Source organism: Larus michahellis, chromosome 16 (genome assembly GCF_964199755.1).
Source record: "Larus michahellis chromosome 16, bLarMic1.1, whole genome shotgun sequence".
Classification (NCBI taxonomy): Eukaryota; Metazoa; Chordata; class Aves; order Charadriiformes; family Laridae; genus Larus; species Larus michahellis.
The window spans coordinates 3,376,830-3,396,935 of NC_133911.1; the positions used below are offsets into that span (position 1 = coordinate 3,376,830).

Consider the following 20,106-nt stretch of genomic DNA (forward strand, 5'->3'; position numbering starts at 1 on the left):
TTTCTCTGTTTTTCTACCCACTCCGAGATGTCGGGGGTAGCAATTTCACCCTTGTGCAGTTATGTCGGTCTGAACGGATGAGGATGACGGAGCCGGCAGGCGATGCCCGGCAGAGCTGCAGCCATAATGATGAGGAAGGGTCTGGTTTTCCCCTGAGGAAGTTTGAGAAATGGGGCATTTGGGTAACTGTACAGGAGCGAGTGAGGTTCTCATCTTTGTGAGAGAGGGAAGAACAGGTTCCTCTTCCCCTGCTGCAAACGGACTCATCTTCCCCTGCTGCAAAACCAATTGTTGGCTGAGCGTGGGGGGGGGGACGGACGATGGAGGGAAAACTCGGGGAAACATCCCCCGCTGCTGAGGGCTGGCTGGGCGGCTCTCGGCACCCTCCCAGAGCCCAAAGCTCAGAGCCCAGAGCCAGACTCGCCCAAAGCCCGGACCACCCGCCTCCTCCGGGGGCTGCAGCCGCCCGTCCCCCCCCGCCCCGGGACCCGCCGTGGGGTGGCAGGAGCCGAAGCCCCGGGGGCTGCGGGAGGCGAAGGGCGGCCGGGAGGGAGCGGGGGAGGCTCCGGGCCGGGCCGGGCCGGGCGGGGCGGCGGGGGCGGGATCGGGGCGGCGGTGCCGGCTCCGCGCTGCGCAGGTTAAGAACGGCGGCGGGAGCAGAGAGAACCGAGCCGTGCCGAGCCGAGCCGAGCCAGCATGGCCCAGCCGCGCTGCCGCTCCGTGCTCATCACCGGCTGCAGCCGGGGCATCGGGCTGGGGCTGGTGCGGGGGCTCGCAGCCGCCAGCCCCTCCCCGGATTTCGTCTTTGCGACCTGCCGATACCCCGAGAAGGCGCAGGTAAACCGGGGAGGGGGAGCCGGGGCTCCCCGGGAGGGGATGCTGCCAGCCCGGCGGACCGCCGCGCCTCCCCCCGGCTCTGCCTGTGCGGGACCCCCCGGCGCCGGTTGGGCTGCGCTGCCGGAGCTCTCCCGGTGGAGCCTGGCTGGTGGTGCAGCCCCGAGGGCACGTCCCGGCAGTGCTGGCCCCGGGGCCGGGGGGTGGGCTAGCGGGGAGGGGAAGGGGAAGGCGTTTCTGGAAGCGCGGAACGGGTCGAGCATCCCTGCCGAGCGGGCGCCGGTGTCCGGCAGCGGGTGCCCGGGGCGGGAGCTGGGACTCGGCTCCGGGCCGGGGTCGGGTAGAGCCGGTGGTGTGGAAGTCTCCGGGGCTGGAGGTGGAATGAGAGCGGGACATGGCCATTGGGGTACTCCTGTGCGTTCCCAGAGGAGAAGAGCAGGGAGGCTGGACGGCTGCAGCATCTCAAGCTCTCCTGCCAGCCGCCTCCTCCAGCCCCCGAGTTTCTCACTGGATTTGCAGATGGAGATAAGTATCTCCTGGCTTTCTCCAGTTTTGCACAGACCCGGAGCCCTGCAGCAATATTCCATCCCCCAGAAACCTTCCCAGTGAAACCCCTTACAGCTTTCCTTGTCTCTTCTACGCGGTGTGTCTGTGTCCCCAGAAGGAGCTGTGTGTCTGTCTCTTCCCTTTCTCCAGTGGACTTGCAACAAGTGAGAAGGCCCAAATGAATGACGAATTACACGCTTCTCTTAGTGCCCTTCTTGGCTGGGCAAAGACCCTTTCAGCCAGCATTCCTGCTGCTGCAGCAGCATAGCAGTAACGTGTTTGGACTCCTTCCCCATCCCTAGACTGTTATAAATGACTGTCAGACAAATTGAGGGCACTCCCTGACCATTTGGGAGGCAAATTGATAATGAGGGCTATCAGCCTGCTCACTTTGTGGCCACTGGTGTCTTCTGTTGCATCTCTCATCTGATCTTGACCCTCCTCAGTAAGGCAGATGCTGCAAGGGCAGCGCAGCAACTCACACAGGTATCACCTTCTTCCTTTCCTAGGAAAACCCTGGTGTTCCAGAGCTGCGAGAATCTGAGTTCTCTGCTCTGTGACTGTCTCAAACCTCTGTGCATTGCTGCAGGCATTCGGTAGGAGAATTGATACCAAAAGCTCTGCTTCTGCCTCTCCCCTATTTCAAGCGCGGCACAAGGCTGCCTTAGCGAAAGGTAAATTCCCTGGCACATGCAGAGGTAAAATAGAGCTTATATGTCTCTTATACGTCTGTTACCTTACGGTGGATACTGCTTAGCTACACAAAAACTTTAAAAGATGGTGCTGGGGCTCCCCTTCAAGGACGGTGGTGGCTGGTCAGGGAACACCTTCGCTCGCACCACTCGCTTCTGCAGTAGCGCTGTGCTGCCGTACGGGTGCTTACGGAACTGAAGGAAAAGGTCTTAATTTTGTGACAATCTCTCCAGCACAAAGACACATTTAGGATATTTCTGAACCGAATGGCTGGTAAATGGTCCGGCAGGACTGGAATCTGGTGCACAGCCTGCCTTTCAGAGCCACTGGTTCCTGCAGCTTCCTCCCCCACAGCCCCCCTTCTGCACGACATGAGCTCCCGAACAGGTATTCGCTGCCACTCTGTTCGCTTTTAACTCCTGTTACAAGGCCTGGCGTTTGTCCCAGACGTATTTCCTATTAGGGATTGCACAACAGTGTGGTGCTGTCGTGGTACGGGAAACCAGCAGAGACACATGACCTGTTGTTAGATAGAAATCTCTCTGCTTAGTTGTTTGTTCTAAAGCTGCTTTCGCCGGAGCTGAGGTAGGGTCTCTTTCTCACCAACCGGCCCTTGTGCTCAGCAATGATTTCTCATTATGATGCTCTTAGATGATTTACTTTACATGGAGAAGCGAAATGGTTCCTTCAGTAAGAAGAACTTCCTAGGAAACATTACACGGGCGTATCTTAACACAATTTGTGAGGTTTTTTGCATTGCCAATACTTCAAATTCTGGAGTGAAAAGGCTGGTAAACCTGCACAGGAAGATGAAATTGCCCTCAAATAGTGCAGTGTGCCTGGGGAGAGTCTGGGTCGCTCCTCGCTTGCCGCGGTAGGTGTCTGGACAGACTGCTGGCAGTGGTGTCTCATGTAGGCAGGAAGCTGGCCAAGAGCCGCATTCCAGTAACCCCGAGTGGTGATTCTGCAGGCCACATGGGGGGCATCCTGAGCCCTTTTTTTTTTTTGCGGGGGGGGGGGGGCAATATTTGTCCTTGGTGGATGAGGGTGGGTTTTTGTTCTTTGTAAGGACCTCTAGGCCATGTGCTGTGCTTTGGCAGAACATCAGTAGAAACCTCTGCGGCCAGCTGAAAGCATATTTCTAACAGATGGGTCTGAAAACCCCACAAGGAAGGGGAATCTTTGCTAATGGTACTGTAGTAGTCTCACCAGTATCGTCTGTCCCATCTGCAAGGCAGAAAGTTGGCACAAAACCGTCTGACCTTCTGAGGTGTGTTTCCACCATGCCGCTGGTCCTTCTAGCTGGCAGAGGGCAAGCACAGACCTGCTTGAGCCTCCGGCAATGAGTCTGGGCACCACCGACAACCGACTGTCTCAAAGCCTGGATCCAACTTGGCAAGGTGGCTCGAGTGCGGTATGGTAAGGAAAGGCAAAGGTTTGGTGATTTTTTTTTTCTTCTTTTTTCGGTTTTTTTTTTTTTTTTTCTTTCCCAGAGAGAAAACTTTGCCTTCACTGACTTGCCAGTCACATCTTGAAACCCCAGAGTTTGGGTTCCTGCACTGCAGACTTGTCCTAGTGCACGCGAAATGGGCTTTGCCCGTCTGAGACCCATTTGTTGGCCGTGCGGACTGGGCTGTGAAGTTGAGTGACTTGCTCTTTCTCGGGCACACCTGAGCTCTCAGTGCTTGCTTTTTTTCTCATGACAGTGATTCTAGATGTCTAATTTTGTTTCTTCTCACTTTGCTTTGTGGTAAGCGACCATTTGAAAAAATCTCGCTTAATATGAGTGTGCTGCACCCTCCCCCACCCCCTCCTGCCCCCGATTCCTCTCCTGGATTAGAGGATGAATTCGGAGAATGGCAACTTTGGACGCCTCTCTCAAATTCTGCTCTCATCTGGTTTGGTAGAGTAGCATTTTCCTGCTGTAGAATGCAGGGAGGGGGGATAAAAGGATGGCAAGAGGTTAAATGAGAAGCCTTTTAAAAATCATCTTGAGTTTTTCGAAAAAAAGTGATTAAATAAGCTTAGCTACTGGCAAATCCGGCACCCATCTTGGGGACAATAGTCAGCAGCAACCCCCAGGCAGCAGACAGTTATCCAGAGACTCTCTCGGCAGAGCGTATGCTGTTACACAGGCGACCGCGTGCTTTGGAGTCCTCCAAACAGTGGACAGCCAGCCCCTAAGGACCTGATTTTTAGAAAGAGATGCTGGAGAAGAGTCTGACTCTGCTTTCCTCTGCTTTACTACAGAAAGCAGCACGTCTCCTGTAACTTGCAAACCCTGGGATAATGCTGAACAGCTGCAAGCTTTTGCATGTGAGTCTGTGCTGGCAGAAGTTGTGATAACTTGAGTTCTTGTGCTGAAGAGCTCCTAGGTGGCCTCCACAGAACATTTGCCTAACAAATGGGCTTTAGATCACACGATAACATGCAGCAGGCCCGCAGGCGCATCTAGATAACCGCTGCCCCTCCTTGAAAAGTACCATACTAGACTCCCTCAGCCACACTTTGATTCTGATCTGCCTTTGCTTGGGCCGCTCCAGCACTGAGAGTGGAAGCAGCTACAAATCTCTTGCAAAATAATCCTGACATCCCGTCTTTGCACTCCAGATGGACAAAACCACAGTACAGTTGTTATTAGGCAGCCTGCATGGGCTCTTAAGCCCGTCTCATAAACCTCCCCCACCTCTTTCCTGCTTTTCTTTTTTGCTCTTTCTTCCCCCATCCCACTTCCCCATAAAAAGGAAAAAATGCTGACCCAAGGTCCAAGACAACCCCTAATGATGGCGTAGGCCCCCCTCTGGCCTGCCGAAGTGTGGAAGGAGGAGGTGGCTCTCTGGAGAAGCGAGGTAGCTGAAGGGATGCGGATGGACATGGTATAAATCTGTTCACGGTGCTTCCTGTCCCCAGCTTGGCTCTGCTGAGAGCCAAATGTGGGACCCCGGGACAGGAGCATCTCTTGTTCCCCCTGCTCGCCCCGTAAGCCCAAGCGTGTTCCCAGGTGAACAAGAAAACGTTCAGTTCCTCGCCGCTCACGAGTCCTCTGCTGGGCCTTGGAAAGCTTCCAGGGCTTAATGTGCTGTTTCCCTTCCTCTGAAGTAGGAGATAGCATTTCTAACAGTGCTGTGTCTGTTCCCTCCTCAGACACAGAGCTCTGGCTGAAGTGCTCCTGCACACTGTCTCTGTCAGCCTGGGGTTCTGTTTTCTCTTTGCTACATATTTTAGCCATGTGCTCCGCTATTGGGACGAGCAGCTGGGCAATCTCTGGAGCGGTGCTCTAGCCAGACATATGTGCTATATCAGGCAAGGGGGGCATTCTTGAAGTCTTTCTAATTTTGGGTTATTGCAGTGTTTGTTGTTGTTGTGTGGGGTTTGTTTTTTGTTTTGTTTTTTTTTTCTGGAAGCATTTTGCACTTCCTACAGCATTAAGGTCTGGCTCTTCTTGACACAGCGAGGACTGTGGCTTTGGGGCAGTCCCTGCAGCAGCTTGGCATAAGCCATTACACAGTTGAACAGTAAGTTGGCTGCACGCTGTCACAGTGAATAGCCTGTCTCGGACAGACATGGGCAAATATGATACATCTTTGACTTCGTCCCAAGCACAAGCGGGACAATGTGAAAGGATACCCGAGTACGCTTTGCCTGACAAAGCCGCCTCCAGGCTGTTAGTTTGGCTTGATTGCTTCCAACTGGCCCCGTGTGGCCAGGTTCTTTCCAAGAGTTGTAACTGAAATGAATAATGCTTTCATAAAGGAGGCGAAGTAAATCTTGCTAAATGACAAGGACAACATAACATTCCCGGTTGAAATCTAGCAATAAATATCCTGTGTACTGATGAGTCTGTATCTGCAGCCTTGAGTGCCAGAGGATCTTGTTTAAATTGGAGTAGACTGACTCTTTGTTAATCATAATTAAAATCAGCAAGCAGGAAACAACAGATGCTAATCGGAGCTTAAGTTTTCTTGGAATCCCTAAGAGTTGATTCCCAGGGGTAACGATTCAGGTGCAGAGCACTTCTGGTGCTACTATGCTAAACACAGCATTAGGGGTTGTGTTGTGGTTTTCTGTCGTTTTTGTTTGTCTTGTTTGTTTTTAAGTTGGCTATCACAGTGCGCTGACTAAAAATGACTTAGCCTGGGATCTGTTGGCTGTACCGACCTTTCTTTAAATGAAACTGCGCAAACTGACATTAAAACACAAGCTGCAGCTCAAACAGCAGTGCCAACGCGCTCACTTATTCTTGTGTCCGCGCTGCCTTATGGGCTGCGCCGTCTCTCTTAGACCCTGCTCGAGACCCTGCCTTCCCAGGGACGTACCCTAGTTGTCCTGGGTGCAGTGCCTCTGCACTACCATGTTGGCATAAAAAAAAGTGAGCACAAGCCTGCTGCAAAAAAACCTTGCAGGTTTGGTTTTTTCGTTTGGCTTTTTGGGGGTATTTTTTTTGTTTTGGTGGGGGTTTTTTTGTTTTGTCCGTAATGGGGGGAGAGCAAGGCGCTTGACAGACGACCACAATGAGTTTCAGGAAAGCTTATTCCTTCGGAGGGGAGAACATAACTAGTATATGCATGTATTGCGGTGATATTTTCAGAGTTCTCTGGACACAGGAGGCTTTTGATCTCTCTGATCAAAACGACCTGGGGTGGGGGAAGCGGAGAAGCAGCACACGTGGCTGGTGGCTCGAAATGGCCGCACCTGATTGCGCTGCCACCAACTTGTTTCAATACTCCCCTCCGCATGTTCCTTCTAGTCACAGTAAGGAAAAGAATAGGCTTTTCTCCAATTTTTAGGTTTCCTAACTGGATTTTTCAGCTTATGTTTATATCAGGTGGTGTAACATTCTTGAAGACCAAAGCTGTCTAAGTTAGCTTTATGCCTGGAAGCTGCTTCTGAGAAACTTAAACCACTGAAGTGGGAGTCACTTGTTAACCAAGTAATTAACTAAATGGAAAAACCATTGAATTTTAAACGTGATTTGCATGCAGCAATTGTAATTCCATGCTGTTTATGTTCTGGAGAACGCTTAACGCTACAGTGTTTGGAGTTCTTAATTGAACATATTGCTTACTCACTTCAGAAGCCTCTCAGTTGCTCTCACTATACAAAACATCCCTGGCCTTTTAGCAAAAGTTAGTAGCTTGTCTCTGTCAGAGAGTAAAGCAATCTGACTGTAAATAAATGAACAAACCTCAAGAAGCCAGAGCACTTCTGGAGTTTATTATCAAGTAAATGATACTGTCAAACTGAGTCCTGTGGACAGTCCAAAGTCACATAATTATTGCAGGCCTTGACATGGCAGAACTATTTCATGCTTGACTATCAATAAACAAGATAGTGTGTTCTGGGCCTTTAATCTGTTGAAAACTGTCCCATCAAGCCCTATCCAAGGGAAGGAATGTCTTCTGGTTTTGTGCTTTTGACTCGTTCCCCTTCCTTCCCCCTCCCCTTAATAGCTTTAACTGCAGTTGTAGATTGTCCTCAGTGGGAAAACAAATTTTCTAAACAAGCCTGCAGAGAATCCTGCAGGGTATGAACTGAGATAAAAGATGTAACGCGTTATAGCTTGACAGAGGACATGGAGTCCCCAAGTGTCTCCAAGTGGCAAAAAAGTACTCTTTCAAAATCGGCCCTCCTGACCCTTATTCCCAAAGGGCTCCTAAAGAAAGGGATTTGCTTGAGCTGGAATGTTTGGCCAGGTTTGCTCAGTCTCCGAAACGTAGCTGGGAGTATGTAATCCATCTGGTACATTTGGCCCTACTTCCCGCTTGGCTACATGGCACAGAAACCTAAGTATTCCAGCTGGGCCTATAAATCCAATTTGGACATACTTTGTCCAGCAGCAACACCAGTATAGTACTAATTTTCTCCAAGAACACTATTCATTCCTCTACTGAGAGGTAGTAGACAGATGACCGAATTATAGCTATCTAGCAGAGAGAGAATTGTTCTCGTGGACAGTTGCTGTGTATGTAACTGATCTCGTGTGTGCTCTATCCTCAGTTACAAGAACTGAAGCTGATGAGAGTGCTGGGGAAAACAGAATTTCCACGGGAAATTCGCTAGGAAACTTTTTCTGCAAACAGTAATTCCAAATGGCTTTTCTTAAGCATTCCTGTTGCCCCGAGCTGATGTCTAGCACTAGCTGAGCTTCAGGAGAATAGCGTTTTTCTTACAGAAGTGGGGAATTGCTGGCTTGGAATGCAGTCTGAGCACCAGGTCTGCTGTGGAACCAGCAACAGTACCCACTTGATCGAAGACCTTTGGTTACACTGCAAACACACCCTTGAGTTGTACGCTGAGAACTAACTCTGTAATCTAGCGTGCTGGTATCTTGACTAAGCAGGTGAAGAGTCCAGTTTCTTGGAGTAATCGATCTTGCTCTCAGGAAAGCTGAGGAAAGCAAAGTAGTATCACTGCCTCAAACTGTTTAATGTGATAGCCATATATATATATATATGTAAAAAAGATAACCCAAATAATTTCTTCTTCCTAGGAACTCCAGCAGCTTAGCAAGCAATACAGCAATATCAAGCTCCTCCAACTGGGTGAGTAAAGAGCTTATACAGAAGTATGTTTCTTAAGAAACTCCTCTCCTGGGTGATCAGTAGCTGTACATGACCTCCAGCAGCTGAAAACGATCACCCTCGTCTTAAGATAACAGTGGGACAACATAATCTATGTAAAGCCTTCTGGGCATTGTTATCTCTGTGTGCTACCTAAATGTCCCCATTCAGCCTAATGCCGTAGCTTTGGTTTATCGTGCAGTTGTACAGTGACAAATGAAATTTGAACCCCACATTTCACTGTTCACTGTAGCTATTCTTGGCTCCTCTGTGCAGATGTGGTCTGTGAAAACAGCATCAAGAAAGTAGTCAAGGAAGTGGAAGAAATTGTGGGAGACAAAGGTCTGAACTGCCTCATCAACAATGCTGGCATCAATGTGCTTGCTTCCTTGGAAGAAGTCACAGCAGAGACAATGCTCACCATTTATGAAACCAATACAGTTGCCCAGCTGATGGTCACCAAGGTAAGAACTGGGAGGACTGTGGTTCATCTATGGTACTATAAGAGGCTTCTCCACTAGTGAGCTGGACGCGTAACCAAAGCACTTGTCACCTTGGAACTGCACAGATGCAGGTCTGATATCAAACTGCATGCCTAGAGAGCAGCAAGAGATCCATTTTATCAAGGATCTTTCTCTTTATTTCAATCCATCTGGTATGAGGTCACTTGAGTGGACAGGTTGGATTAGGAGGTGGGCAGAAGAGACTGAAGGTCCTTGCTATTTACAGCTGGCTGTTATAGAAAGGTTTCCTATGGTCAGCTTGTCTGGGGAGCCATCACCATTCTGTGCTCGACTGCAATTCTTCATAGAGCAGAACCTGAGAGTCCAGCTTGCCTTGAATGTTCCAAGAGCAAGCTGACAAATTAAAACAAACTCTTGTTTTCACAGGCGTTTCTACCCCTTCTGAGGAAGGCAGCCCAGCTGAGCACAGGAATGGGCTGCCATAGAGCTGCTATTATCAATATGTCTTCTCTTGCTGCCTCCATGCAACTCGTCCAGGCAAATGAGATGTTCCTCAAGGTCTACCCCTACAGGATAGCAAAGGTTTGTAGGTTTCCCTGGGCTGTGCTCAGTGGGTTAGGGCAGGCCTGTTAGTTAAAGACCACTCTGAGCTTAAGACAATGATCTGAGGTGTGTGACGCTTCCTTGGATAGGATGACAAAGGAACTGTTCTTGTTCTTCATGTGGGTGGAAATGGGACCTGCGAAAACCGTACATCTGGAGCACGCACACTGACTTCTTAAGAACAGGCTCACAAGTGCGCCCTCACTACTCCGATATAGATCCATTTCAGAGGGACTTGGCTTTCGGGGAAGAACCGATGCCGTCAATTGTGTGCCCTATTAGCTGTGTTCCTCTCCAGGCCGAGCAAGATAGCAGGCATGAAGCTCAACAAAAGGCGCGCTGACCTGTACATGGTAATGCTAGTTAGTGAGAGGTGGAGTTTTTCGTTTTGTCACATCCAGAGACTGAGTTTGTACGAATAGTCAGGATTAGGCATACAGTTTCTCCTACACCACCTACTCATAAGCTGTTAATATGCTTGTTTTCCCTGTTCAGAAGTAAAAAACCTGAATGTTTGTGTAGTGATTATGGCAGAAAAACAGAGTCCTTATGTCAATATTATTTTCCCCACAGCTCCTTAAGAGTTTCAAATCCTATTTTATCTTCCAGCATAACTTAGTTTCATCGTTGGGCACTAGGCTTATGGTGATAGAGCTTTCACAACGCTTCTCTTAACAGATATCTCTGAGAATGAAGCCCCCACTAAGTCTGGATAAGCTACTGTGATACTCTCACTGCCCTTTCATTTGTCAGATGGCAGCGTGGTGGAAGGAAGGTCCAATTAGCTTGGTTTATGGTCTTGCTCAAGGTTTGTAAAACTAGCACACTGATAGGTGGTTTCCACTCTTGTAGACTGCACTGAACATGATCACCAGGTGTCTTGCTGCAGACTTGAAATCAGATGGAATTCTCTGCATTTCTTTGCACCCAGGCTGGCTTCAGACAGACATGGGTGGAAACATGGTAAGAGACATATCTCTGAAAACATGAAAGTATGACTCCCCTGTTGTCCCAACTGTTAAAGGAGGAGCCTCTGCCTGACCATTCACACCCCATTCAAGGAGTTGGACCAGGGCCCTCTCACAATGGGCGACCCCCAGGAGCTGATGGGTGCCCCTTTCAGCTCCTCTCACACACGCTTACTCTCAGGTGTGCTCCCTCCTCCTTCAGGCTTGACCCGGGGTTTCCCACAGCAGGATTTTATAAAAATAGATAATTTAATTGAAAGGTCCAGCAGTAGGGTCAGCCCGGGCTGGGTGCCTCCAGAGAGGGACACTAAACAAAGAAATCCCTGGGCAATTATACCCTTGTGATCTCTACACCTGCCCCCCACATGCCTTTCACGCATCTTTTATTCCAATGGTGATTTTTTGGTGTGGGGTCTTCTAACGCCTTCTTGGATTCTCTCCCTGTGTCCAGGCTGGCTGTTGGCTGCTCTTATCTTGTTGATTTGCAGTCTCTGCTGAGAGTTGTTGCCTCCTTATCTTCTGGTTTATGCTTCTTGTGCACCTGCGCTCGCTGGCAGAACATGGGGAACTGAAAAGTCCCAGTCTTAGGAAAAACACTACCAAAACATCGGTGTGCTATCGACATTTTCCTCGTACTAAAAGACTAAACACAGCACTGTATCAGCTGCTAGGAAAATTATTAAGAAAATTAACTCTATTGTGGCCTAAAGGCTTCAGCAAATCTAGCTACTCATGCCAAGTAAAGCTAGGCAAGCAGCATAAATCACACCATATTATAACCCTAAGTAATTCATTCTAATTAAAAAATGTACTTATTTAAGCTAAACAACTAATATCTCTCAACACCAGCCCTTGAGAAAGAACCCACTGTACAGTATACACTTCCATGTGCTGCAGAGGCACACTATGAAACGTGAAAATGCATCCCACTTGATTCTAGTAAATCCTTAAATGCATTTCATTCTCCTCTGTAGGATATTCCCCGTAATAATCTAAACTTGATTTGCTCTAGGCTCCCATGCAGGTGCAAGAGGCTATCCCAGGAATTCTCTCCGTTCTGGACCGTCTTGGTGAAAAAGAAAATGGTTCCTTCCTGGACTGGCAAGGGGAAACTCTGCCGTGGTAGAAGTGCAGAATATACTACAGAAACAGCATGCCACTTGCTATTTAACTTGTGCCACTAATGTCTGTGTCTCTAGGGTTTTCTTATACGCTAGTTGAAATAGCCAGTCTGATATGCAGCCTCTCTCTAGGTGTATTTGGAAGGTGGGGTGGCTGACTCTTTTACTAGGTATTGTTACTGCTCTGTTATAATGCTTCCTGCAAATACTACTGTGCTCTTAGTGATGGGGATCTCCTAGAACCATCTAAAAATAGATTAAAACCTGCAAGTTAAATCCAGGGGCTGGTTCCTCTTCGCTTCCAAAACCAAAGTGGGTCTCTCCCTCTCCGCAGAAGTAAATGATGTGACTTCAGAGTAAGGCTAGTGTAGGCTGTCAGCTTCCAGTGCGTTCAGTCTGCTGGAGACGTGTCTCTGGAAAAGGTTCTTCAGCTTCCTTCAGTCCTAACTGAGCCAAGGCTGAAATTGCCCAGCTCTAAATTATGTGAATTTGGTCCTTCTGTAGGTTCCTCAGCGAGCTCTGAGTGTCCCCAGGTTGACAACACACACCAGGCATTTGCTTTGTTCCCAGTGGATGACTAACATCCTAATATGGGGGCGGGAATGTTGTTTTGTAGGTACACTTCTAAAGTGTCTTCAATAAAGTCTTGTTTAAACAAATAGTCTGTTTACTAAACTACTTCAGTTAATTTCTCTGTATGTAGATTTCTCTTTGTAGGTTTCTCTTCCCTGACCGGAGGACTGTACTTCTACCTTGCAGGAAGAAACTCTAACCATCGCTGTCTCCTTGGGACTGGATGGGTTTAACATGGTGGGGTGTACCTAAAACTGAGGCAGACCCTTGTTCTGGTCTGAAATACTAAAAGCAGCTGGTGAAAAGATCTCTGTGTTCTGGCTGAGGTAGGGATAAAAGCAAGAAGTTCTTTGAAGTCTGGGTTTGGCTTCAACATCCCTCCCTTATGCCAGCTGATTAGGCACTTTCATGCTGTGCCAAGGCGGTGGGTTCCTGTACCAAGTAAGGAAAGACAAACAACAGGCAGGTAAGTGGGAGAGACAGGCGTGGCGGTTCCTGGGCAGCAGCCGCTGTGGGACCTGCCCTTGGATGCAGCTGAGGGGGTGTAAGGCAGAGGTGTCCAGCTGCCTCCCGCCATCCCCACGCTGACAGGGATATAAAGTCTCTCCAACTGCTTGCCACGCCACAGTTCTGCCATCAGACCTGTTTTTAGTCATAGAATCATAGAATGGTTTGGGTTGGAAGGGACCTTAAAGACCATCCAGTCTCACCCCCTGCCCTGGGCAGGGACACCTCCCACCAGCCCAGGTTGCTCCAAGCCCCGTCCAACCTGGCCTTGAACCCCTCCAGGGATGGGGCAGCCACAGCTTCTCTGGGCAACCTGGGCCAGGGGCTCACCACCCTCACAGCAAAGAATTTCTTCCTCATATCCAATCTAAATCTCCCCTCCTTCAGTTTGAAACCGTTACCCCTTGTCCTATCATTACACTCCCTGATCCAGAGTCCCTCCCCATCCTTCCTGTAGGCCCCCTTTAGGAAGGGGCTCTAAGGTCTCCCCGGAGCCTTCTCCTCTCCAGGCTGAACCCCCCCCAGCTCTCTCAGCCTGTCCTTACAGCAGAGGTGCGCCAGCCCTCTGAGCATCTTTGTGGCCTCCTCTGGACCCATTCCAACAGGTCCGTGTCCTTCCTGTGCCGAGGACTCCAGAGCTGGACGCAGTACTCCAGGTGGGGGTCTCAGCAGAGTAGAGGGGCAGAATCGCCTCCCTCAACCTGCTGGCCATGCTTCTTTTGATGCAGCCCAGGATGTGGTTGGCTTTTTGGGCTGCAAGTGCGCGTTGCCGGCTCATGTTGAGCTTCTTGTCCACCAGCACCCCCGAGTCCTTCTCCTCAGGGCTCCTATCAAGCCATTCTCTGCCCAATCTATTTGTGCCTGGGATTGCCATGAACCAGTTGCAGGACCTTGCACTTGGCCTGGTTGATCTTCATGGGTTTTGCATGGTCCCACCTCTCAAGCCTGTCCAGGTCCCTCTGGATGGCATCCCTTCCCTCCAGCATGTCGACCGTGCCGCACAGCTTGGTGTCGTCGGCAAACTTGCTGAGGGTGCACTCAATGACACTGTCCATGTCGCCGACAAAGATGTTAAACAGCATCGGTCCCAGTACTGACCCCTGAGGAACGCCACTTGTCACTGTTTTTAGTCACCACTGTTTTTAGTGACGTGGTGCTGTGGCTGAGCAGGGGAACAAGAAGCAGTGCTTTCCTGTCAGCTGAAAGCCGTTGACTCTCCATCTCAAAGCGCGACTGCAGTATCAGCGCACACCTGATAGGAAAGGGGCAGGCTCAGTTTGAACGAGTTCAACGATTTCGTTTGACTTGAATGTCAGGTGCTGGGTGGGGAAGGAGTGGACGTACCTTCTGCAGCCTGCTGTGAGCAGAGCTGATGGAAACAGTGCCTGCTCCATGGTTCAGAGGGGTGGGAGTGGGAGAGAAGAGATGGGTGCCGGGAAGAGGATGGCCTGTTTGCAAAAGCTTTCCAAGTGCTTCCACGGGGTCACAGAATCATAGAGTGGTTTGGGTTGGAAGGGACCTTAAAGACCATCCAGTGCCACCCCCTGCCCTGGGCAGGGACACCTCCCACCAGCCCAGGCTGCTCCAAGCCCCGTCCAACCTGGCCTTGAACCCCTCCAGGGATGGGTCACCCACAGCTTCTCTGGGCAACCTGGGCCAGGGGCTCACCACCCTCAGCCTCCCTCGGCCGCAGGCTGCCACCGCCGACGCCCCCCCCACGCCGCGCTGCCCGCCAGAGCCCGAACGGCCGCCGAGGGACGGACCCCCCCCGCCTCAGCCCGCTCGCGCCTCACGGCGGCAGCGCCGGCGGGCCCCACTAGGGGGCGCTGCCCCGCCCGGCGGCCGCCGGAAGTTGCGTAGCGGTGGCGGGCGGGGATGGTGAGTGATGGCGGTGGTGGGCTGAGGGGATGGGTTGGGGCTGAGGGTCTGGTGTCCCCGAGCGGGCTGTGCCTCGGGAGCGGAGTGGCGGCGGGGCTTGCTGGCCCGGGTGCGGAGAGGGAGGCTGCCCGCTGAGTGCGGGGCTGCGGGCCGGGCCGCCCCGCCTCAGGAGCGGCGCTTGGTTAGGCCGTGCGGCCGTGCCTCAGGGCCTGAGGGCAGCGGGCGCCTTTTTAGTGGTTCCTGCTGTGGGAGCAACGTCTTCGCACTGAGCTGGGCAGAGTTGTGCGGGGGGACGCGGGCTGAATTTAGCTTATTTTTAAACCTGGGGCAGCCGAAGCTTTATTAATCACCCCCCGGCAGAGCTACAGCAGTGTCTGTGGGCCAGGCCCTTGCAGCAAAGTCCAACAGTGAGTCGGTGAAACGAGGAGGGGCTTAGAGTGTTTCAGCCCGTCGTTTGGGGCCTTTGGGTTAAACTTAAGAGTATTTTTTTTAAACAGCGTGTTTGCCTCATTGAATACATGTTCTTATTTTAACAGTCATTACTGGCTCTGACAGCGAACAACGTGAAACAATATGTTAATATCACAGGTGACTTCCCAGTTACTGAAGGCTTCACGAATTGCAGGTAAACAGATATTGTGTGACCTAGTTTTCTGTTGCGTTTTTTTTTTTTTTCCCTGGGGTAATTAGGCTGCCAGAAACTTCTTTGCCAACAAGCAGTGCAAGAGTGGTGAGCCTGTTGTTGATTCAGTGTTTGTTATTATGTCTCTGCTCTATTCTGTCAGTGTTGTGTAGCTCAGGTTTGACCTCTTTTAAGCTTAGGAGATTCCTTAGCAGCAGAAAGAATTAATACAGCAAACAGTTCCCTGCCATTTCAAATGGCACTTAAACAGTTGACACAGTAAAATATTGTATAATGTAATTTTAGCAGATGGTATTATGACAACATAATTAAATTCAAACTAAAAAAATACTTCCTTGCTTTTGTGACAGGAATATAATTTTTGTAAGCAGCTTCCTTTATTAGGTTATTCTGGCCACAGTTGTCTGGCGGTTTGAGAGCCGGTCAGAGCTTTTAGTAAGATGCTGTTTCTGCCTCTTAAGTGAAATTCTTTTCTTCTCAAAGGCCGCCTTTTGCCAAGGTCAGTGTCTTCGTTTCTTTGCTGTCACTCTACATCTGCGCACTATAGCACACAGCCATCGAACAAGAGTGGAGCCCAGCCTCACCAGTGGTATGCTCTGGACCCTGAACTGGAAGAGATGCTGATCCCCAGAAAGCTTTCCATCAGCCCCTTAGAAAGCTGGCTGACAGTTAGGTACTCCCTTCCTAAAGCAGAAGTCCTTAATGCTCAGGAAGAAGTGGGCTATGAACCTCTCCAGCAGTATGACTGTCCCCCGTCTGATGAGGGAGCTGATGTGGAGGAAGGAGAAGGAGTGCTTAACAACAAGTTTCAGTGTAAGAACGTTTTGAAGATTCGCAGAAGGAAAATGAATCGTCACAAGTTCAAAAAGCTGCTAAAGCGAAGAAAGTTTGTACGGAGGAGGATAAAAGAAGGCCGCAAGAAGAAACGTCAGGTAAGCTCAGAGTAGAGAGAACTTGTTGACATAAATGTGCCCGCTGCTCAAACTGGCCTCTGTTCAGGTATCGGGATGATTAGATGGAGTTGATTTGGGGAAAAATGTCAGCAGCTCAGAGAGCCTTAGTGAATTCAGTATTTACTGCTACAGCAGTTTTTCTGTTTTGTGTTTGACTTGTACATCTTCAGAAGCGGTAAGTTAGAATGTTTCTATGGTTGTAGACATAGTTACTTGGCGTAATTTTTCTTGTGTGGTGGTAACTTATATGTGGTTAAAGGAGAAGAATTTTACTGTTTGTGTGAAAGATTAATTCACGTGTCTGCATTGTATCAGGGAGACTGGTTTAATCTTAATGTTTTTCCTTTAATTTTAATTTCTTTCATGTCTTGGCAACATCCTCAAGTGTTTCCTATTGTCTTTTTCTATGTAGAAGCCTTTTACTTCCTCTAATAGAAGAGGTGTGAGGGGAGACATGGGCCTTCATTCAAACTGTAGATGTTCTCATTCAGCACTGCCTTTCAGTAGTCTGTTAGGTTTGCTCTGATATAGTTTAGTTCGTTCTCTGGTATTTTCACCTTGCCTAGGTGCAAATTGGGGTTAATTGCAATTCCGTTTCTTCAGATTTGTAGGAAGCAGTGTTGAACACTTTATGATGTGGAAATCTTCTTAATTTTCTTATAGTTTTGTTTTCAGTCTTCTCGATTTTCCTCACACAGGACTTTTAAAATACTGCTACCAAGATCCTTGTGCATTTTAATATATTTTCTGCAGTAAGGCAAACTATTTTGACGCTTAGAACAAACTGTCTACTTAAAAGCATTTGTTTCCTTTGTGTGTGTTTTACCTAGATTCTCCTTGGGACACATGGGCAGTGGCTGAATACTTGAGTGTTGCTTCTGAGCTGTGTTACCATTTTTTCTTTTTGTTTTTCTGTTGTAGGTGAAATTTGAGAAAGATTTGGAGCGCATCTGGAAAAGAGCTGGTTTGAAAAATCCTCCTGCAGGATGGCAAACGCCCAAGATATTTCTGAAAAGTTCAAAGCGATAAAAATACTCGTAATGAGTTTTAATGTGTAATTGTAATTAAAAGATATTTAAGTATGTGGATTACTTTTAACCTTTTTCTGAGCGTGATGAAATTAGGAGGAGGAGACTAAATCTTGGTGAGCAGTTTTCCAAGGGCAAACCTGACAGAAATATGCTTTTCCTCCTCAAAAGAATGCTGTGAGCCCTTGTATAGTGACTTGGTGCTATTGTGTACAGTCCTGTGCTGCTGCTGCCCCCAACCACGTGTCTGAGCAAAGGTGTCTTAGACTGCAGCTGAATTTCTGAAGTTGCCATTTAAGGTTAGACTGAACAATGTACTATAAGAACAGCTGGTTGTGGGAGATGGGATAAGCGAAAGTATAACTGTGTAAGATACAAGCATTTTGAAAAATTATTTTCGAAATTGTGTTCTTCTGCAGCCTTACTAGAGAAGGGCTGGTGTTGACTTAAGAATTACAGTGAAATAGGAATTGGATCAGAATTCCATAGAATATATCTAAAAAAGCTTTAATTTTCACTTCTCTGAAGCCTCAGCGTGCCTGTGCCTTAGATGGGCATTGCATGAGCATCCTTAAAAGACATGCTTATTTTTTCTGTTCTGTTTTGTGCCAATAAAAAATTGTTCTTTTTTTCTACAATTGACCCCTGTCATACAGAACATACAGATACTGGTATCAGTGAAAATTCAGAGCGGATTATTGATTAACTACAAAAACTGTTTTGTGTCTGAGACGACCATATTGTAATCAGCTGATTTTACATGACTGAAGAGAGTCATGAAAGCTGTGAAAAGTATAGACGTTTATTGTAAACCCTGACAGAAGACTTTATATCTGGGTTCTGCTTTTGATTTTTCTGTTTGAGGCAGTTCACTTCTGTGTGATTTAGTTCTTCCCTGTCTATATTCCAGCAGATAAATGGGGTGGACTGACCTCTGAAAGAAAGGAAGGAAAAAATGAGCTCCATTAGGCTCGTCATTCTGCAGCATATGAGGAAGCTACCCTGAAAATGCATTCCCTTTTATTTGCTAGGAGCAGGATACTTGACTAAACTGAAAGGGAAGAAAAAAAAAATGATCTGTGGAACTCATTGCTACAAGGTACAGTTGAATCTCGCTGCAGGAAGGACAGGTGACTTCTCGCACACAGTGAACATGTCTGAGGCTCTGTGTATGGCTATCTGCCCTTCTTGTCACTAGATGGCAGTAAATTGAAAGCCTCTGAAACTCCTTAGCCATTAATGTAGAAGCTAGCTGGAACTTTATGTTGGTATTTTAAAGAAAGGGTACACCCACATTTAAAAAATGATTAATCTTGCTAGAGAACTGTTGGCATTCTGGGACCTGTATTGAAGTCCTGTAGAAATGTGTGGTTAGCACATTTTTATAGTTCTTTTTTTCCAAACCATATGTTAACAGTAGGTAACTTTAATCAAAAAAATTAAAAAGATGTTCCGTCCTTTTTGTGCTTTAAATAGGCTGCAGTTGCTTTTAACCAAGACCAGTAGGACGCTTTGATTCAGCCTATTGTCAGGATTTCAGTGAAGATGAGGATGTCTAGCCGTGAGCCTTAGAAACTCACCTAACAAGAGAAGATGGAGTGTAGATTCTGGCTTACAGGTTTGTTAAATATGTAGAGTACATCTAGGCTTTCTAAAATATCAATACACACTCCCTGCACAAAGATGCATAGATGAAAGGCTGGGGCCTGAAAGGATTAGCACCTTTGAAGTCAGGTCCGTGTCTTTTTTTTTTCTCTCCAGTCACACTTGTTTCAAGAGCCTTTATGCTGGCATTGTTGTCCATTAGTCCTATGGCTTCTCTTACTGGCTCTTAGTCCAAGCTTGCTATTTTTCTGTCTAGGGAAAAATGGTAATCAGTTTGCAGGTTTCCAGGAGATAGTTGGCTGCTGAAGAGTTGGGATGCTTTTGGAATTACACGGAGCAAAAGACTTTTTAAAAGACAGCAGTAGCATGCCCTGCTTATTTATCAGTGCTGGACCTCTGAGTCCAGTTTTGACGTTTATTCTTTCTTAATTTTCTTTTTATCTGTTTTAATCCTATAACTTGCATCTTTGTTCTCTGTTGTAGTCTCCAAATCTACAAACTGCCCAAGGGTATACGTTTTTCTCCACTAAGGTTTAAGTTGGTCTTATCTCTCTCTACTTTGACTTAAAACCTGTCTTGCTCTTGGGGAGCATCACGATGGGGCTGTAGATCACAAACTTATCCATTGTACTTAAGTCTGATGGGATCGTGCAGGCAAAGAACTTTGTATGCCATTTTCCTGCCTCAGCACTACCACCACCTTGCTTTCTAACTTGTTTTTACATTGGGATAGTAACTAGAAAAGACAATTATTGAAATAGTGGCAATTGCAAAGCATAAAAGTTCAGTACCTTGTGATCCAGCACAAGTGAACTCTTGTAGTATGGCAATGATCCCTAATATAGGATACTTGTGGTGAATTGCAAGTCTCCACGGAGTAAAGTAGCTTATTAAATGGTATGCTCTCTGAGCAGTAGTCCAGTCCTCCAAATCATGGTCTGCCAAGAGTAGTCATTACTTTTACATCTATTAGACGTAATTACACAGCTATGTATAGAAGTCTGGAACTACTGTGTAATTTACAAAAGTGTCTGTAAACCATCCATGGCAGTTACTGCCAGTCTTAGTCATATAAATGCTATATTCCTAGTTACTGAAGAACCTCAAAGCATGTCTCAGGATTTGTATTT

At 48.0% G+C, this 20,106-nt stretch overlaps 2 protein-coding genes across 4 annotated transcripts; both read left to right on the top strand.

Annotated features, from left to right (window-relative positions):
• The first annotated feature begins 586 nt into the window (after positions 1-586).
• Positions 587-12,448, top strand: LOC141732112 (C-signal-like). The gene is made up of 6 exons (XM_074560505.1): positions 587-837; positions 8,564-8,615; positions 8,910-9,097; positions 9,524-9,679; positions 10,553-10,663; positions 11,681-12,448. Exons 1-6 carry the CDS (start codon positions 697-699, stop codon positions 11,792-11,794), a joined length of 762 nt encoding a protein of 253 aa, XP_074416606.1. The 5' UTR covers positions 587-696; the 3' UTR covers positions 11,795-12,448.
• A 2,265-nt stretch (positions 12,449-14,713) lies between these two features.
• Positions 14,714-17,441, top strand: AURKAIP1 (aurora kinase A interacting protein 1). 3 transcript variants are annotated; one of them, XM_074560375.1, is made up of 4 exons: positions 14,714-14,747; positions 15,284-15,372; positions 15,874-16,322; positions 17,265-17,441. In XM_074560375.1, the coding sequence occupies exons 2-4, from the start codon at positions 15,321-15,323 to the stop codon at positions 17,370-17,372; spliced, it is 609 nt and encodes a 202-aa protein (XP_074416476.1). In that variant the 5' UTR covers positions 14,714-14,747; positions 15,284-15,320; the 3' UTR covers positions 17,373-17,441. The 3 variants fall into 3 exon arrangements, with proteins under 3 accessions (XP_074416476.1, XP_074416475.1, XP_074416474.1); XM_074560374.1 differs by having other exon boundaries at positions 14,744-15,154; XM_074560373.1 differs by lacking the exon at positions 14,714-14,747 and having other exon boundaries at positions 14,750-15,372.
• Positions 17,442-20,106: the final 2,665 nt, after the last annotated feature.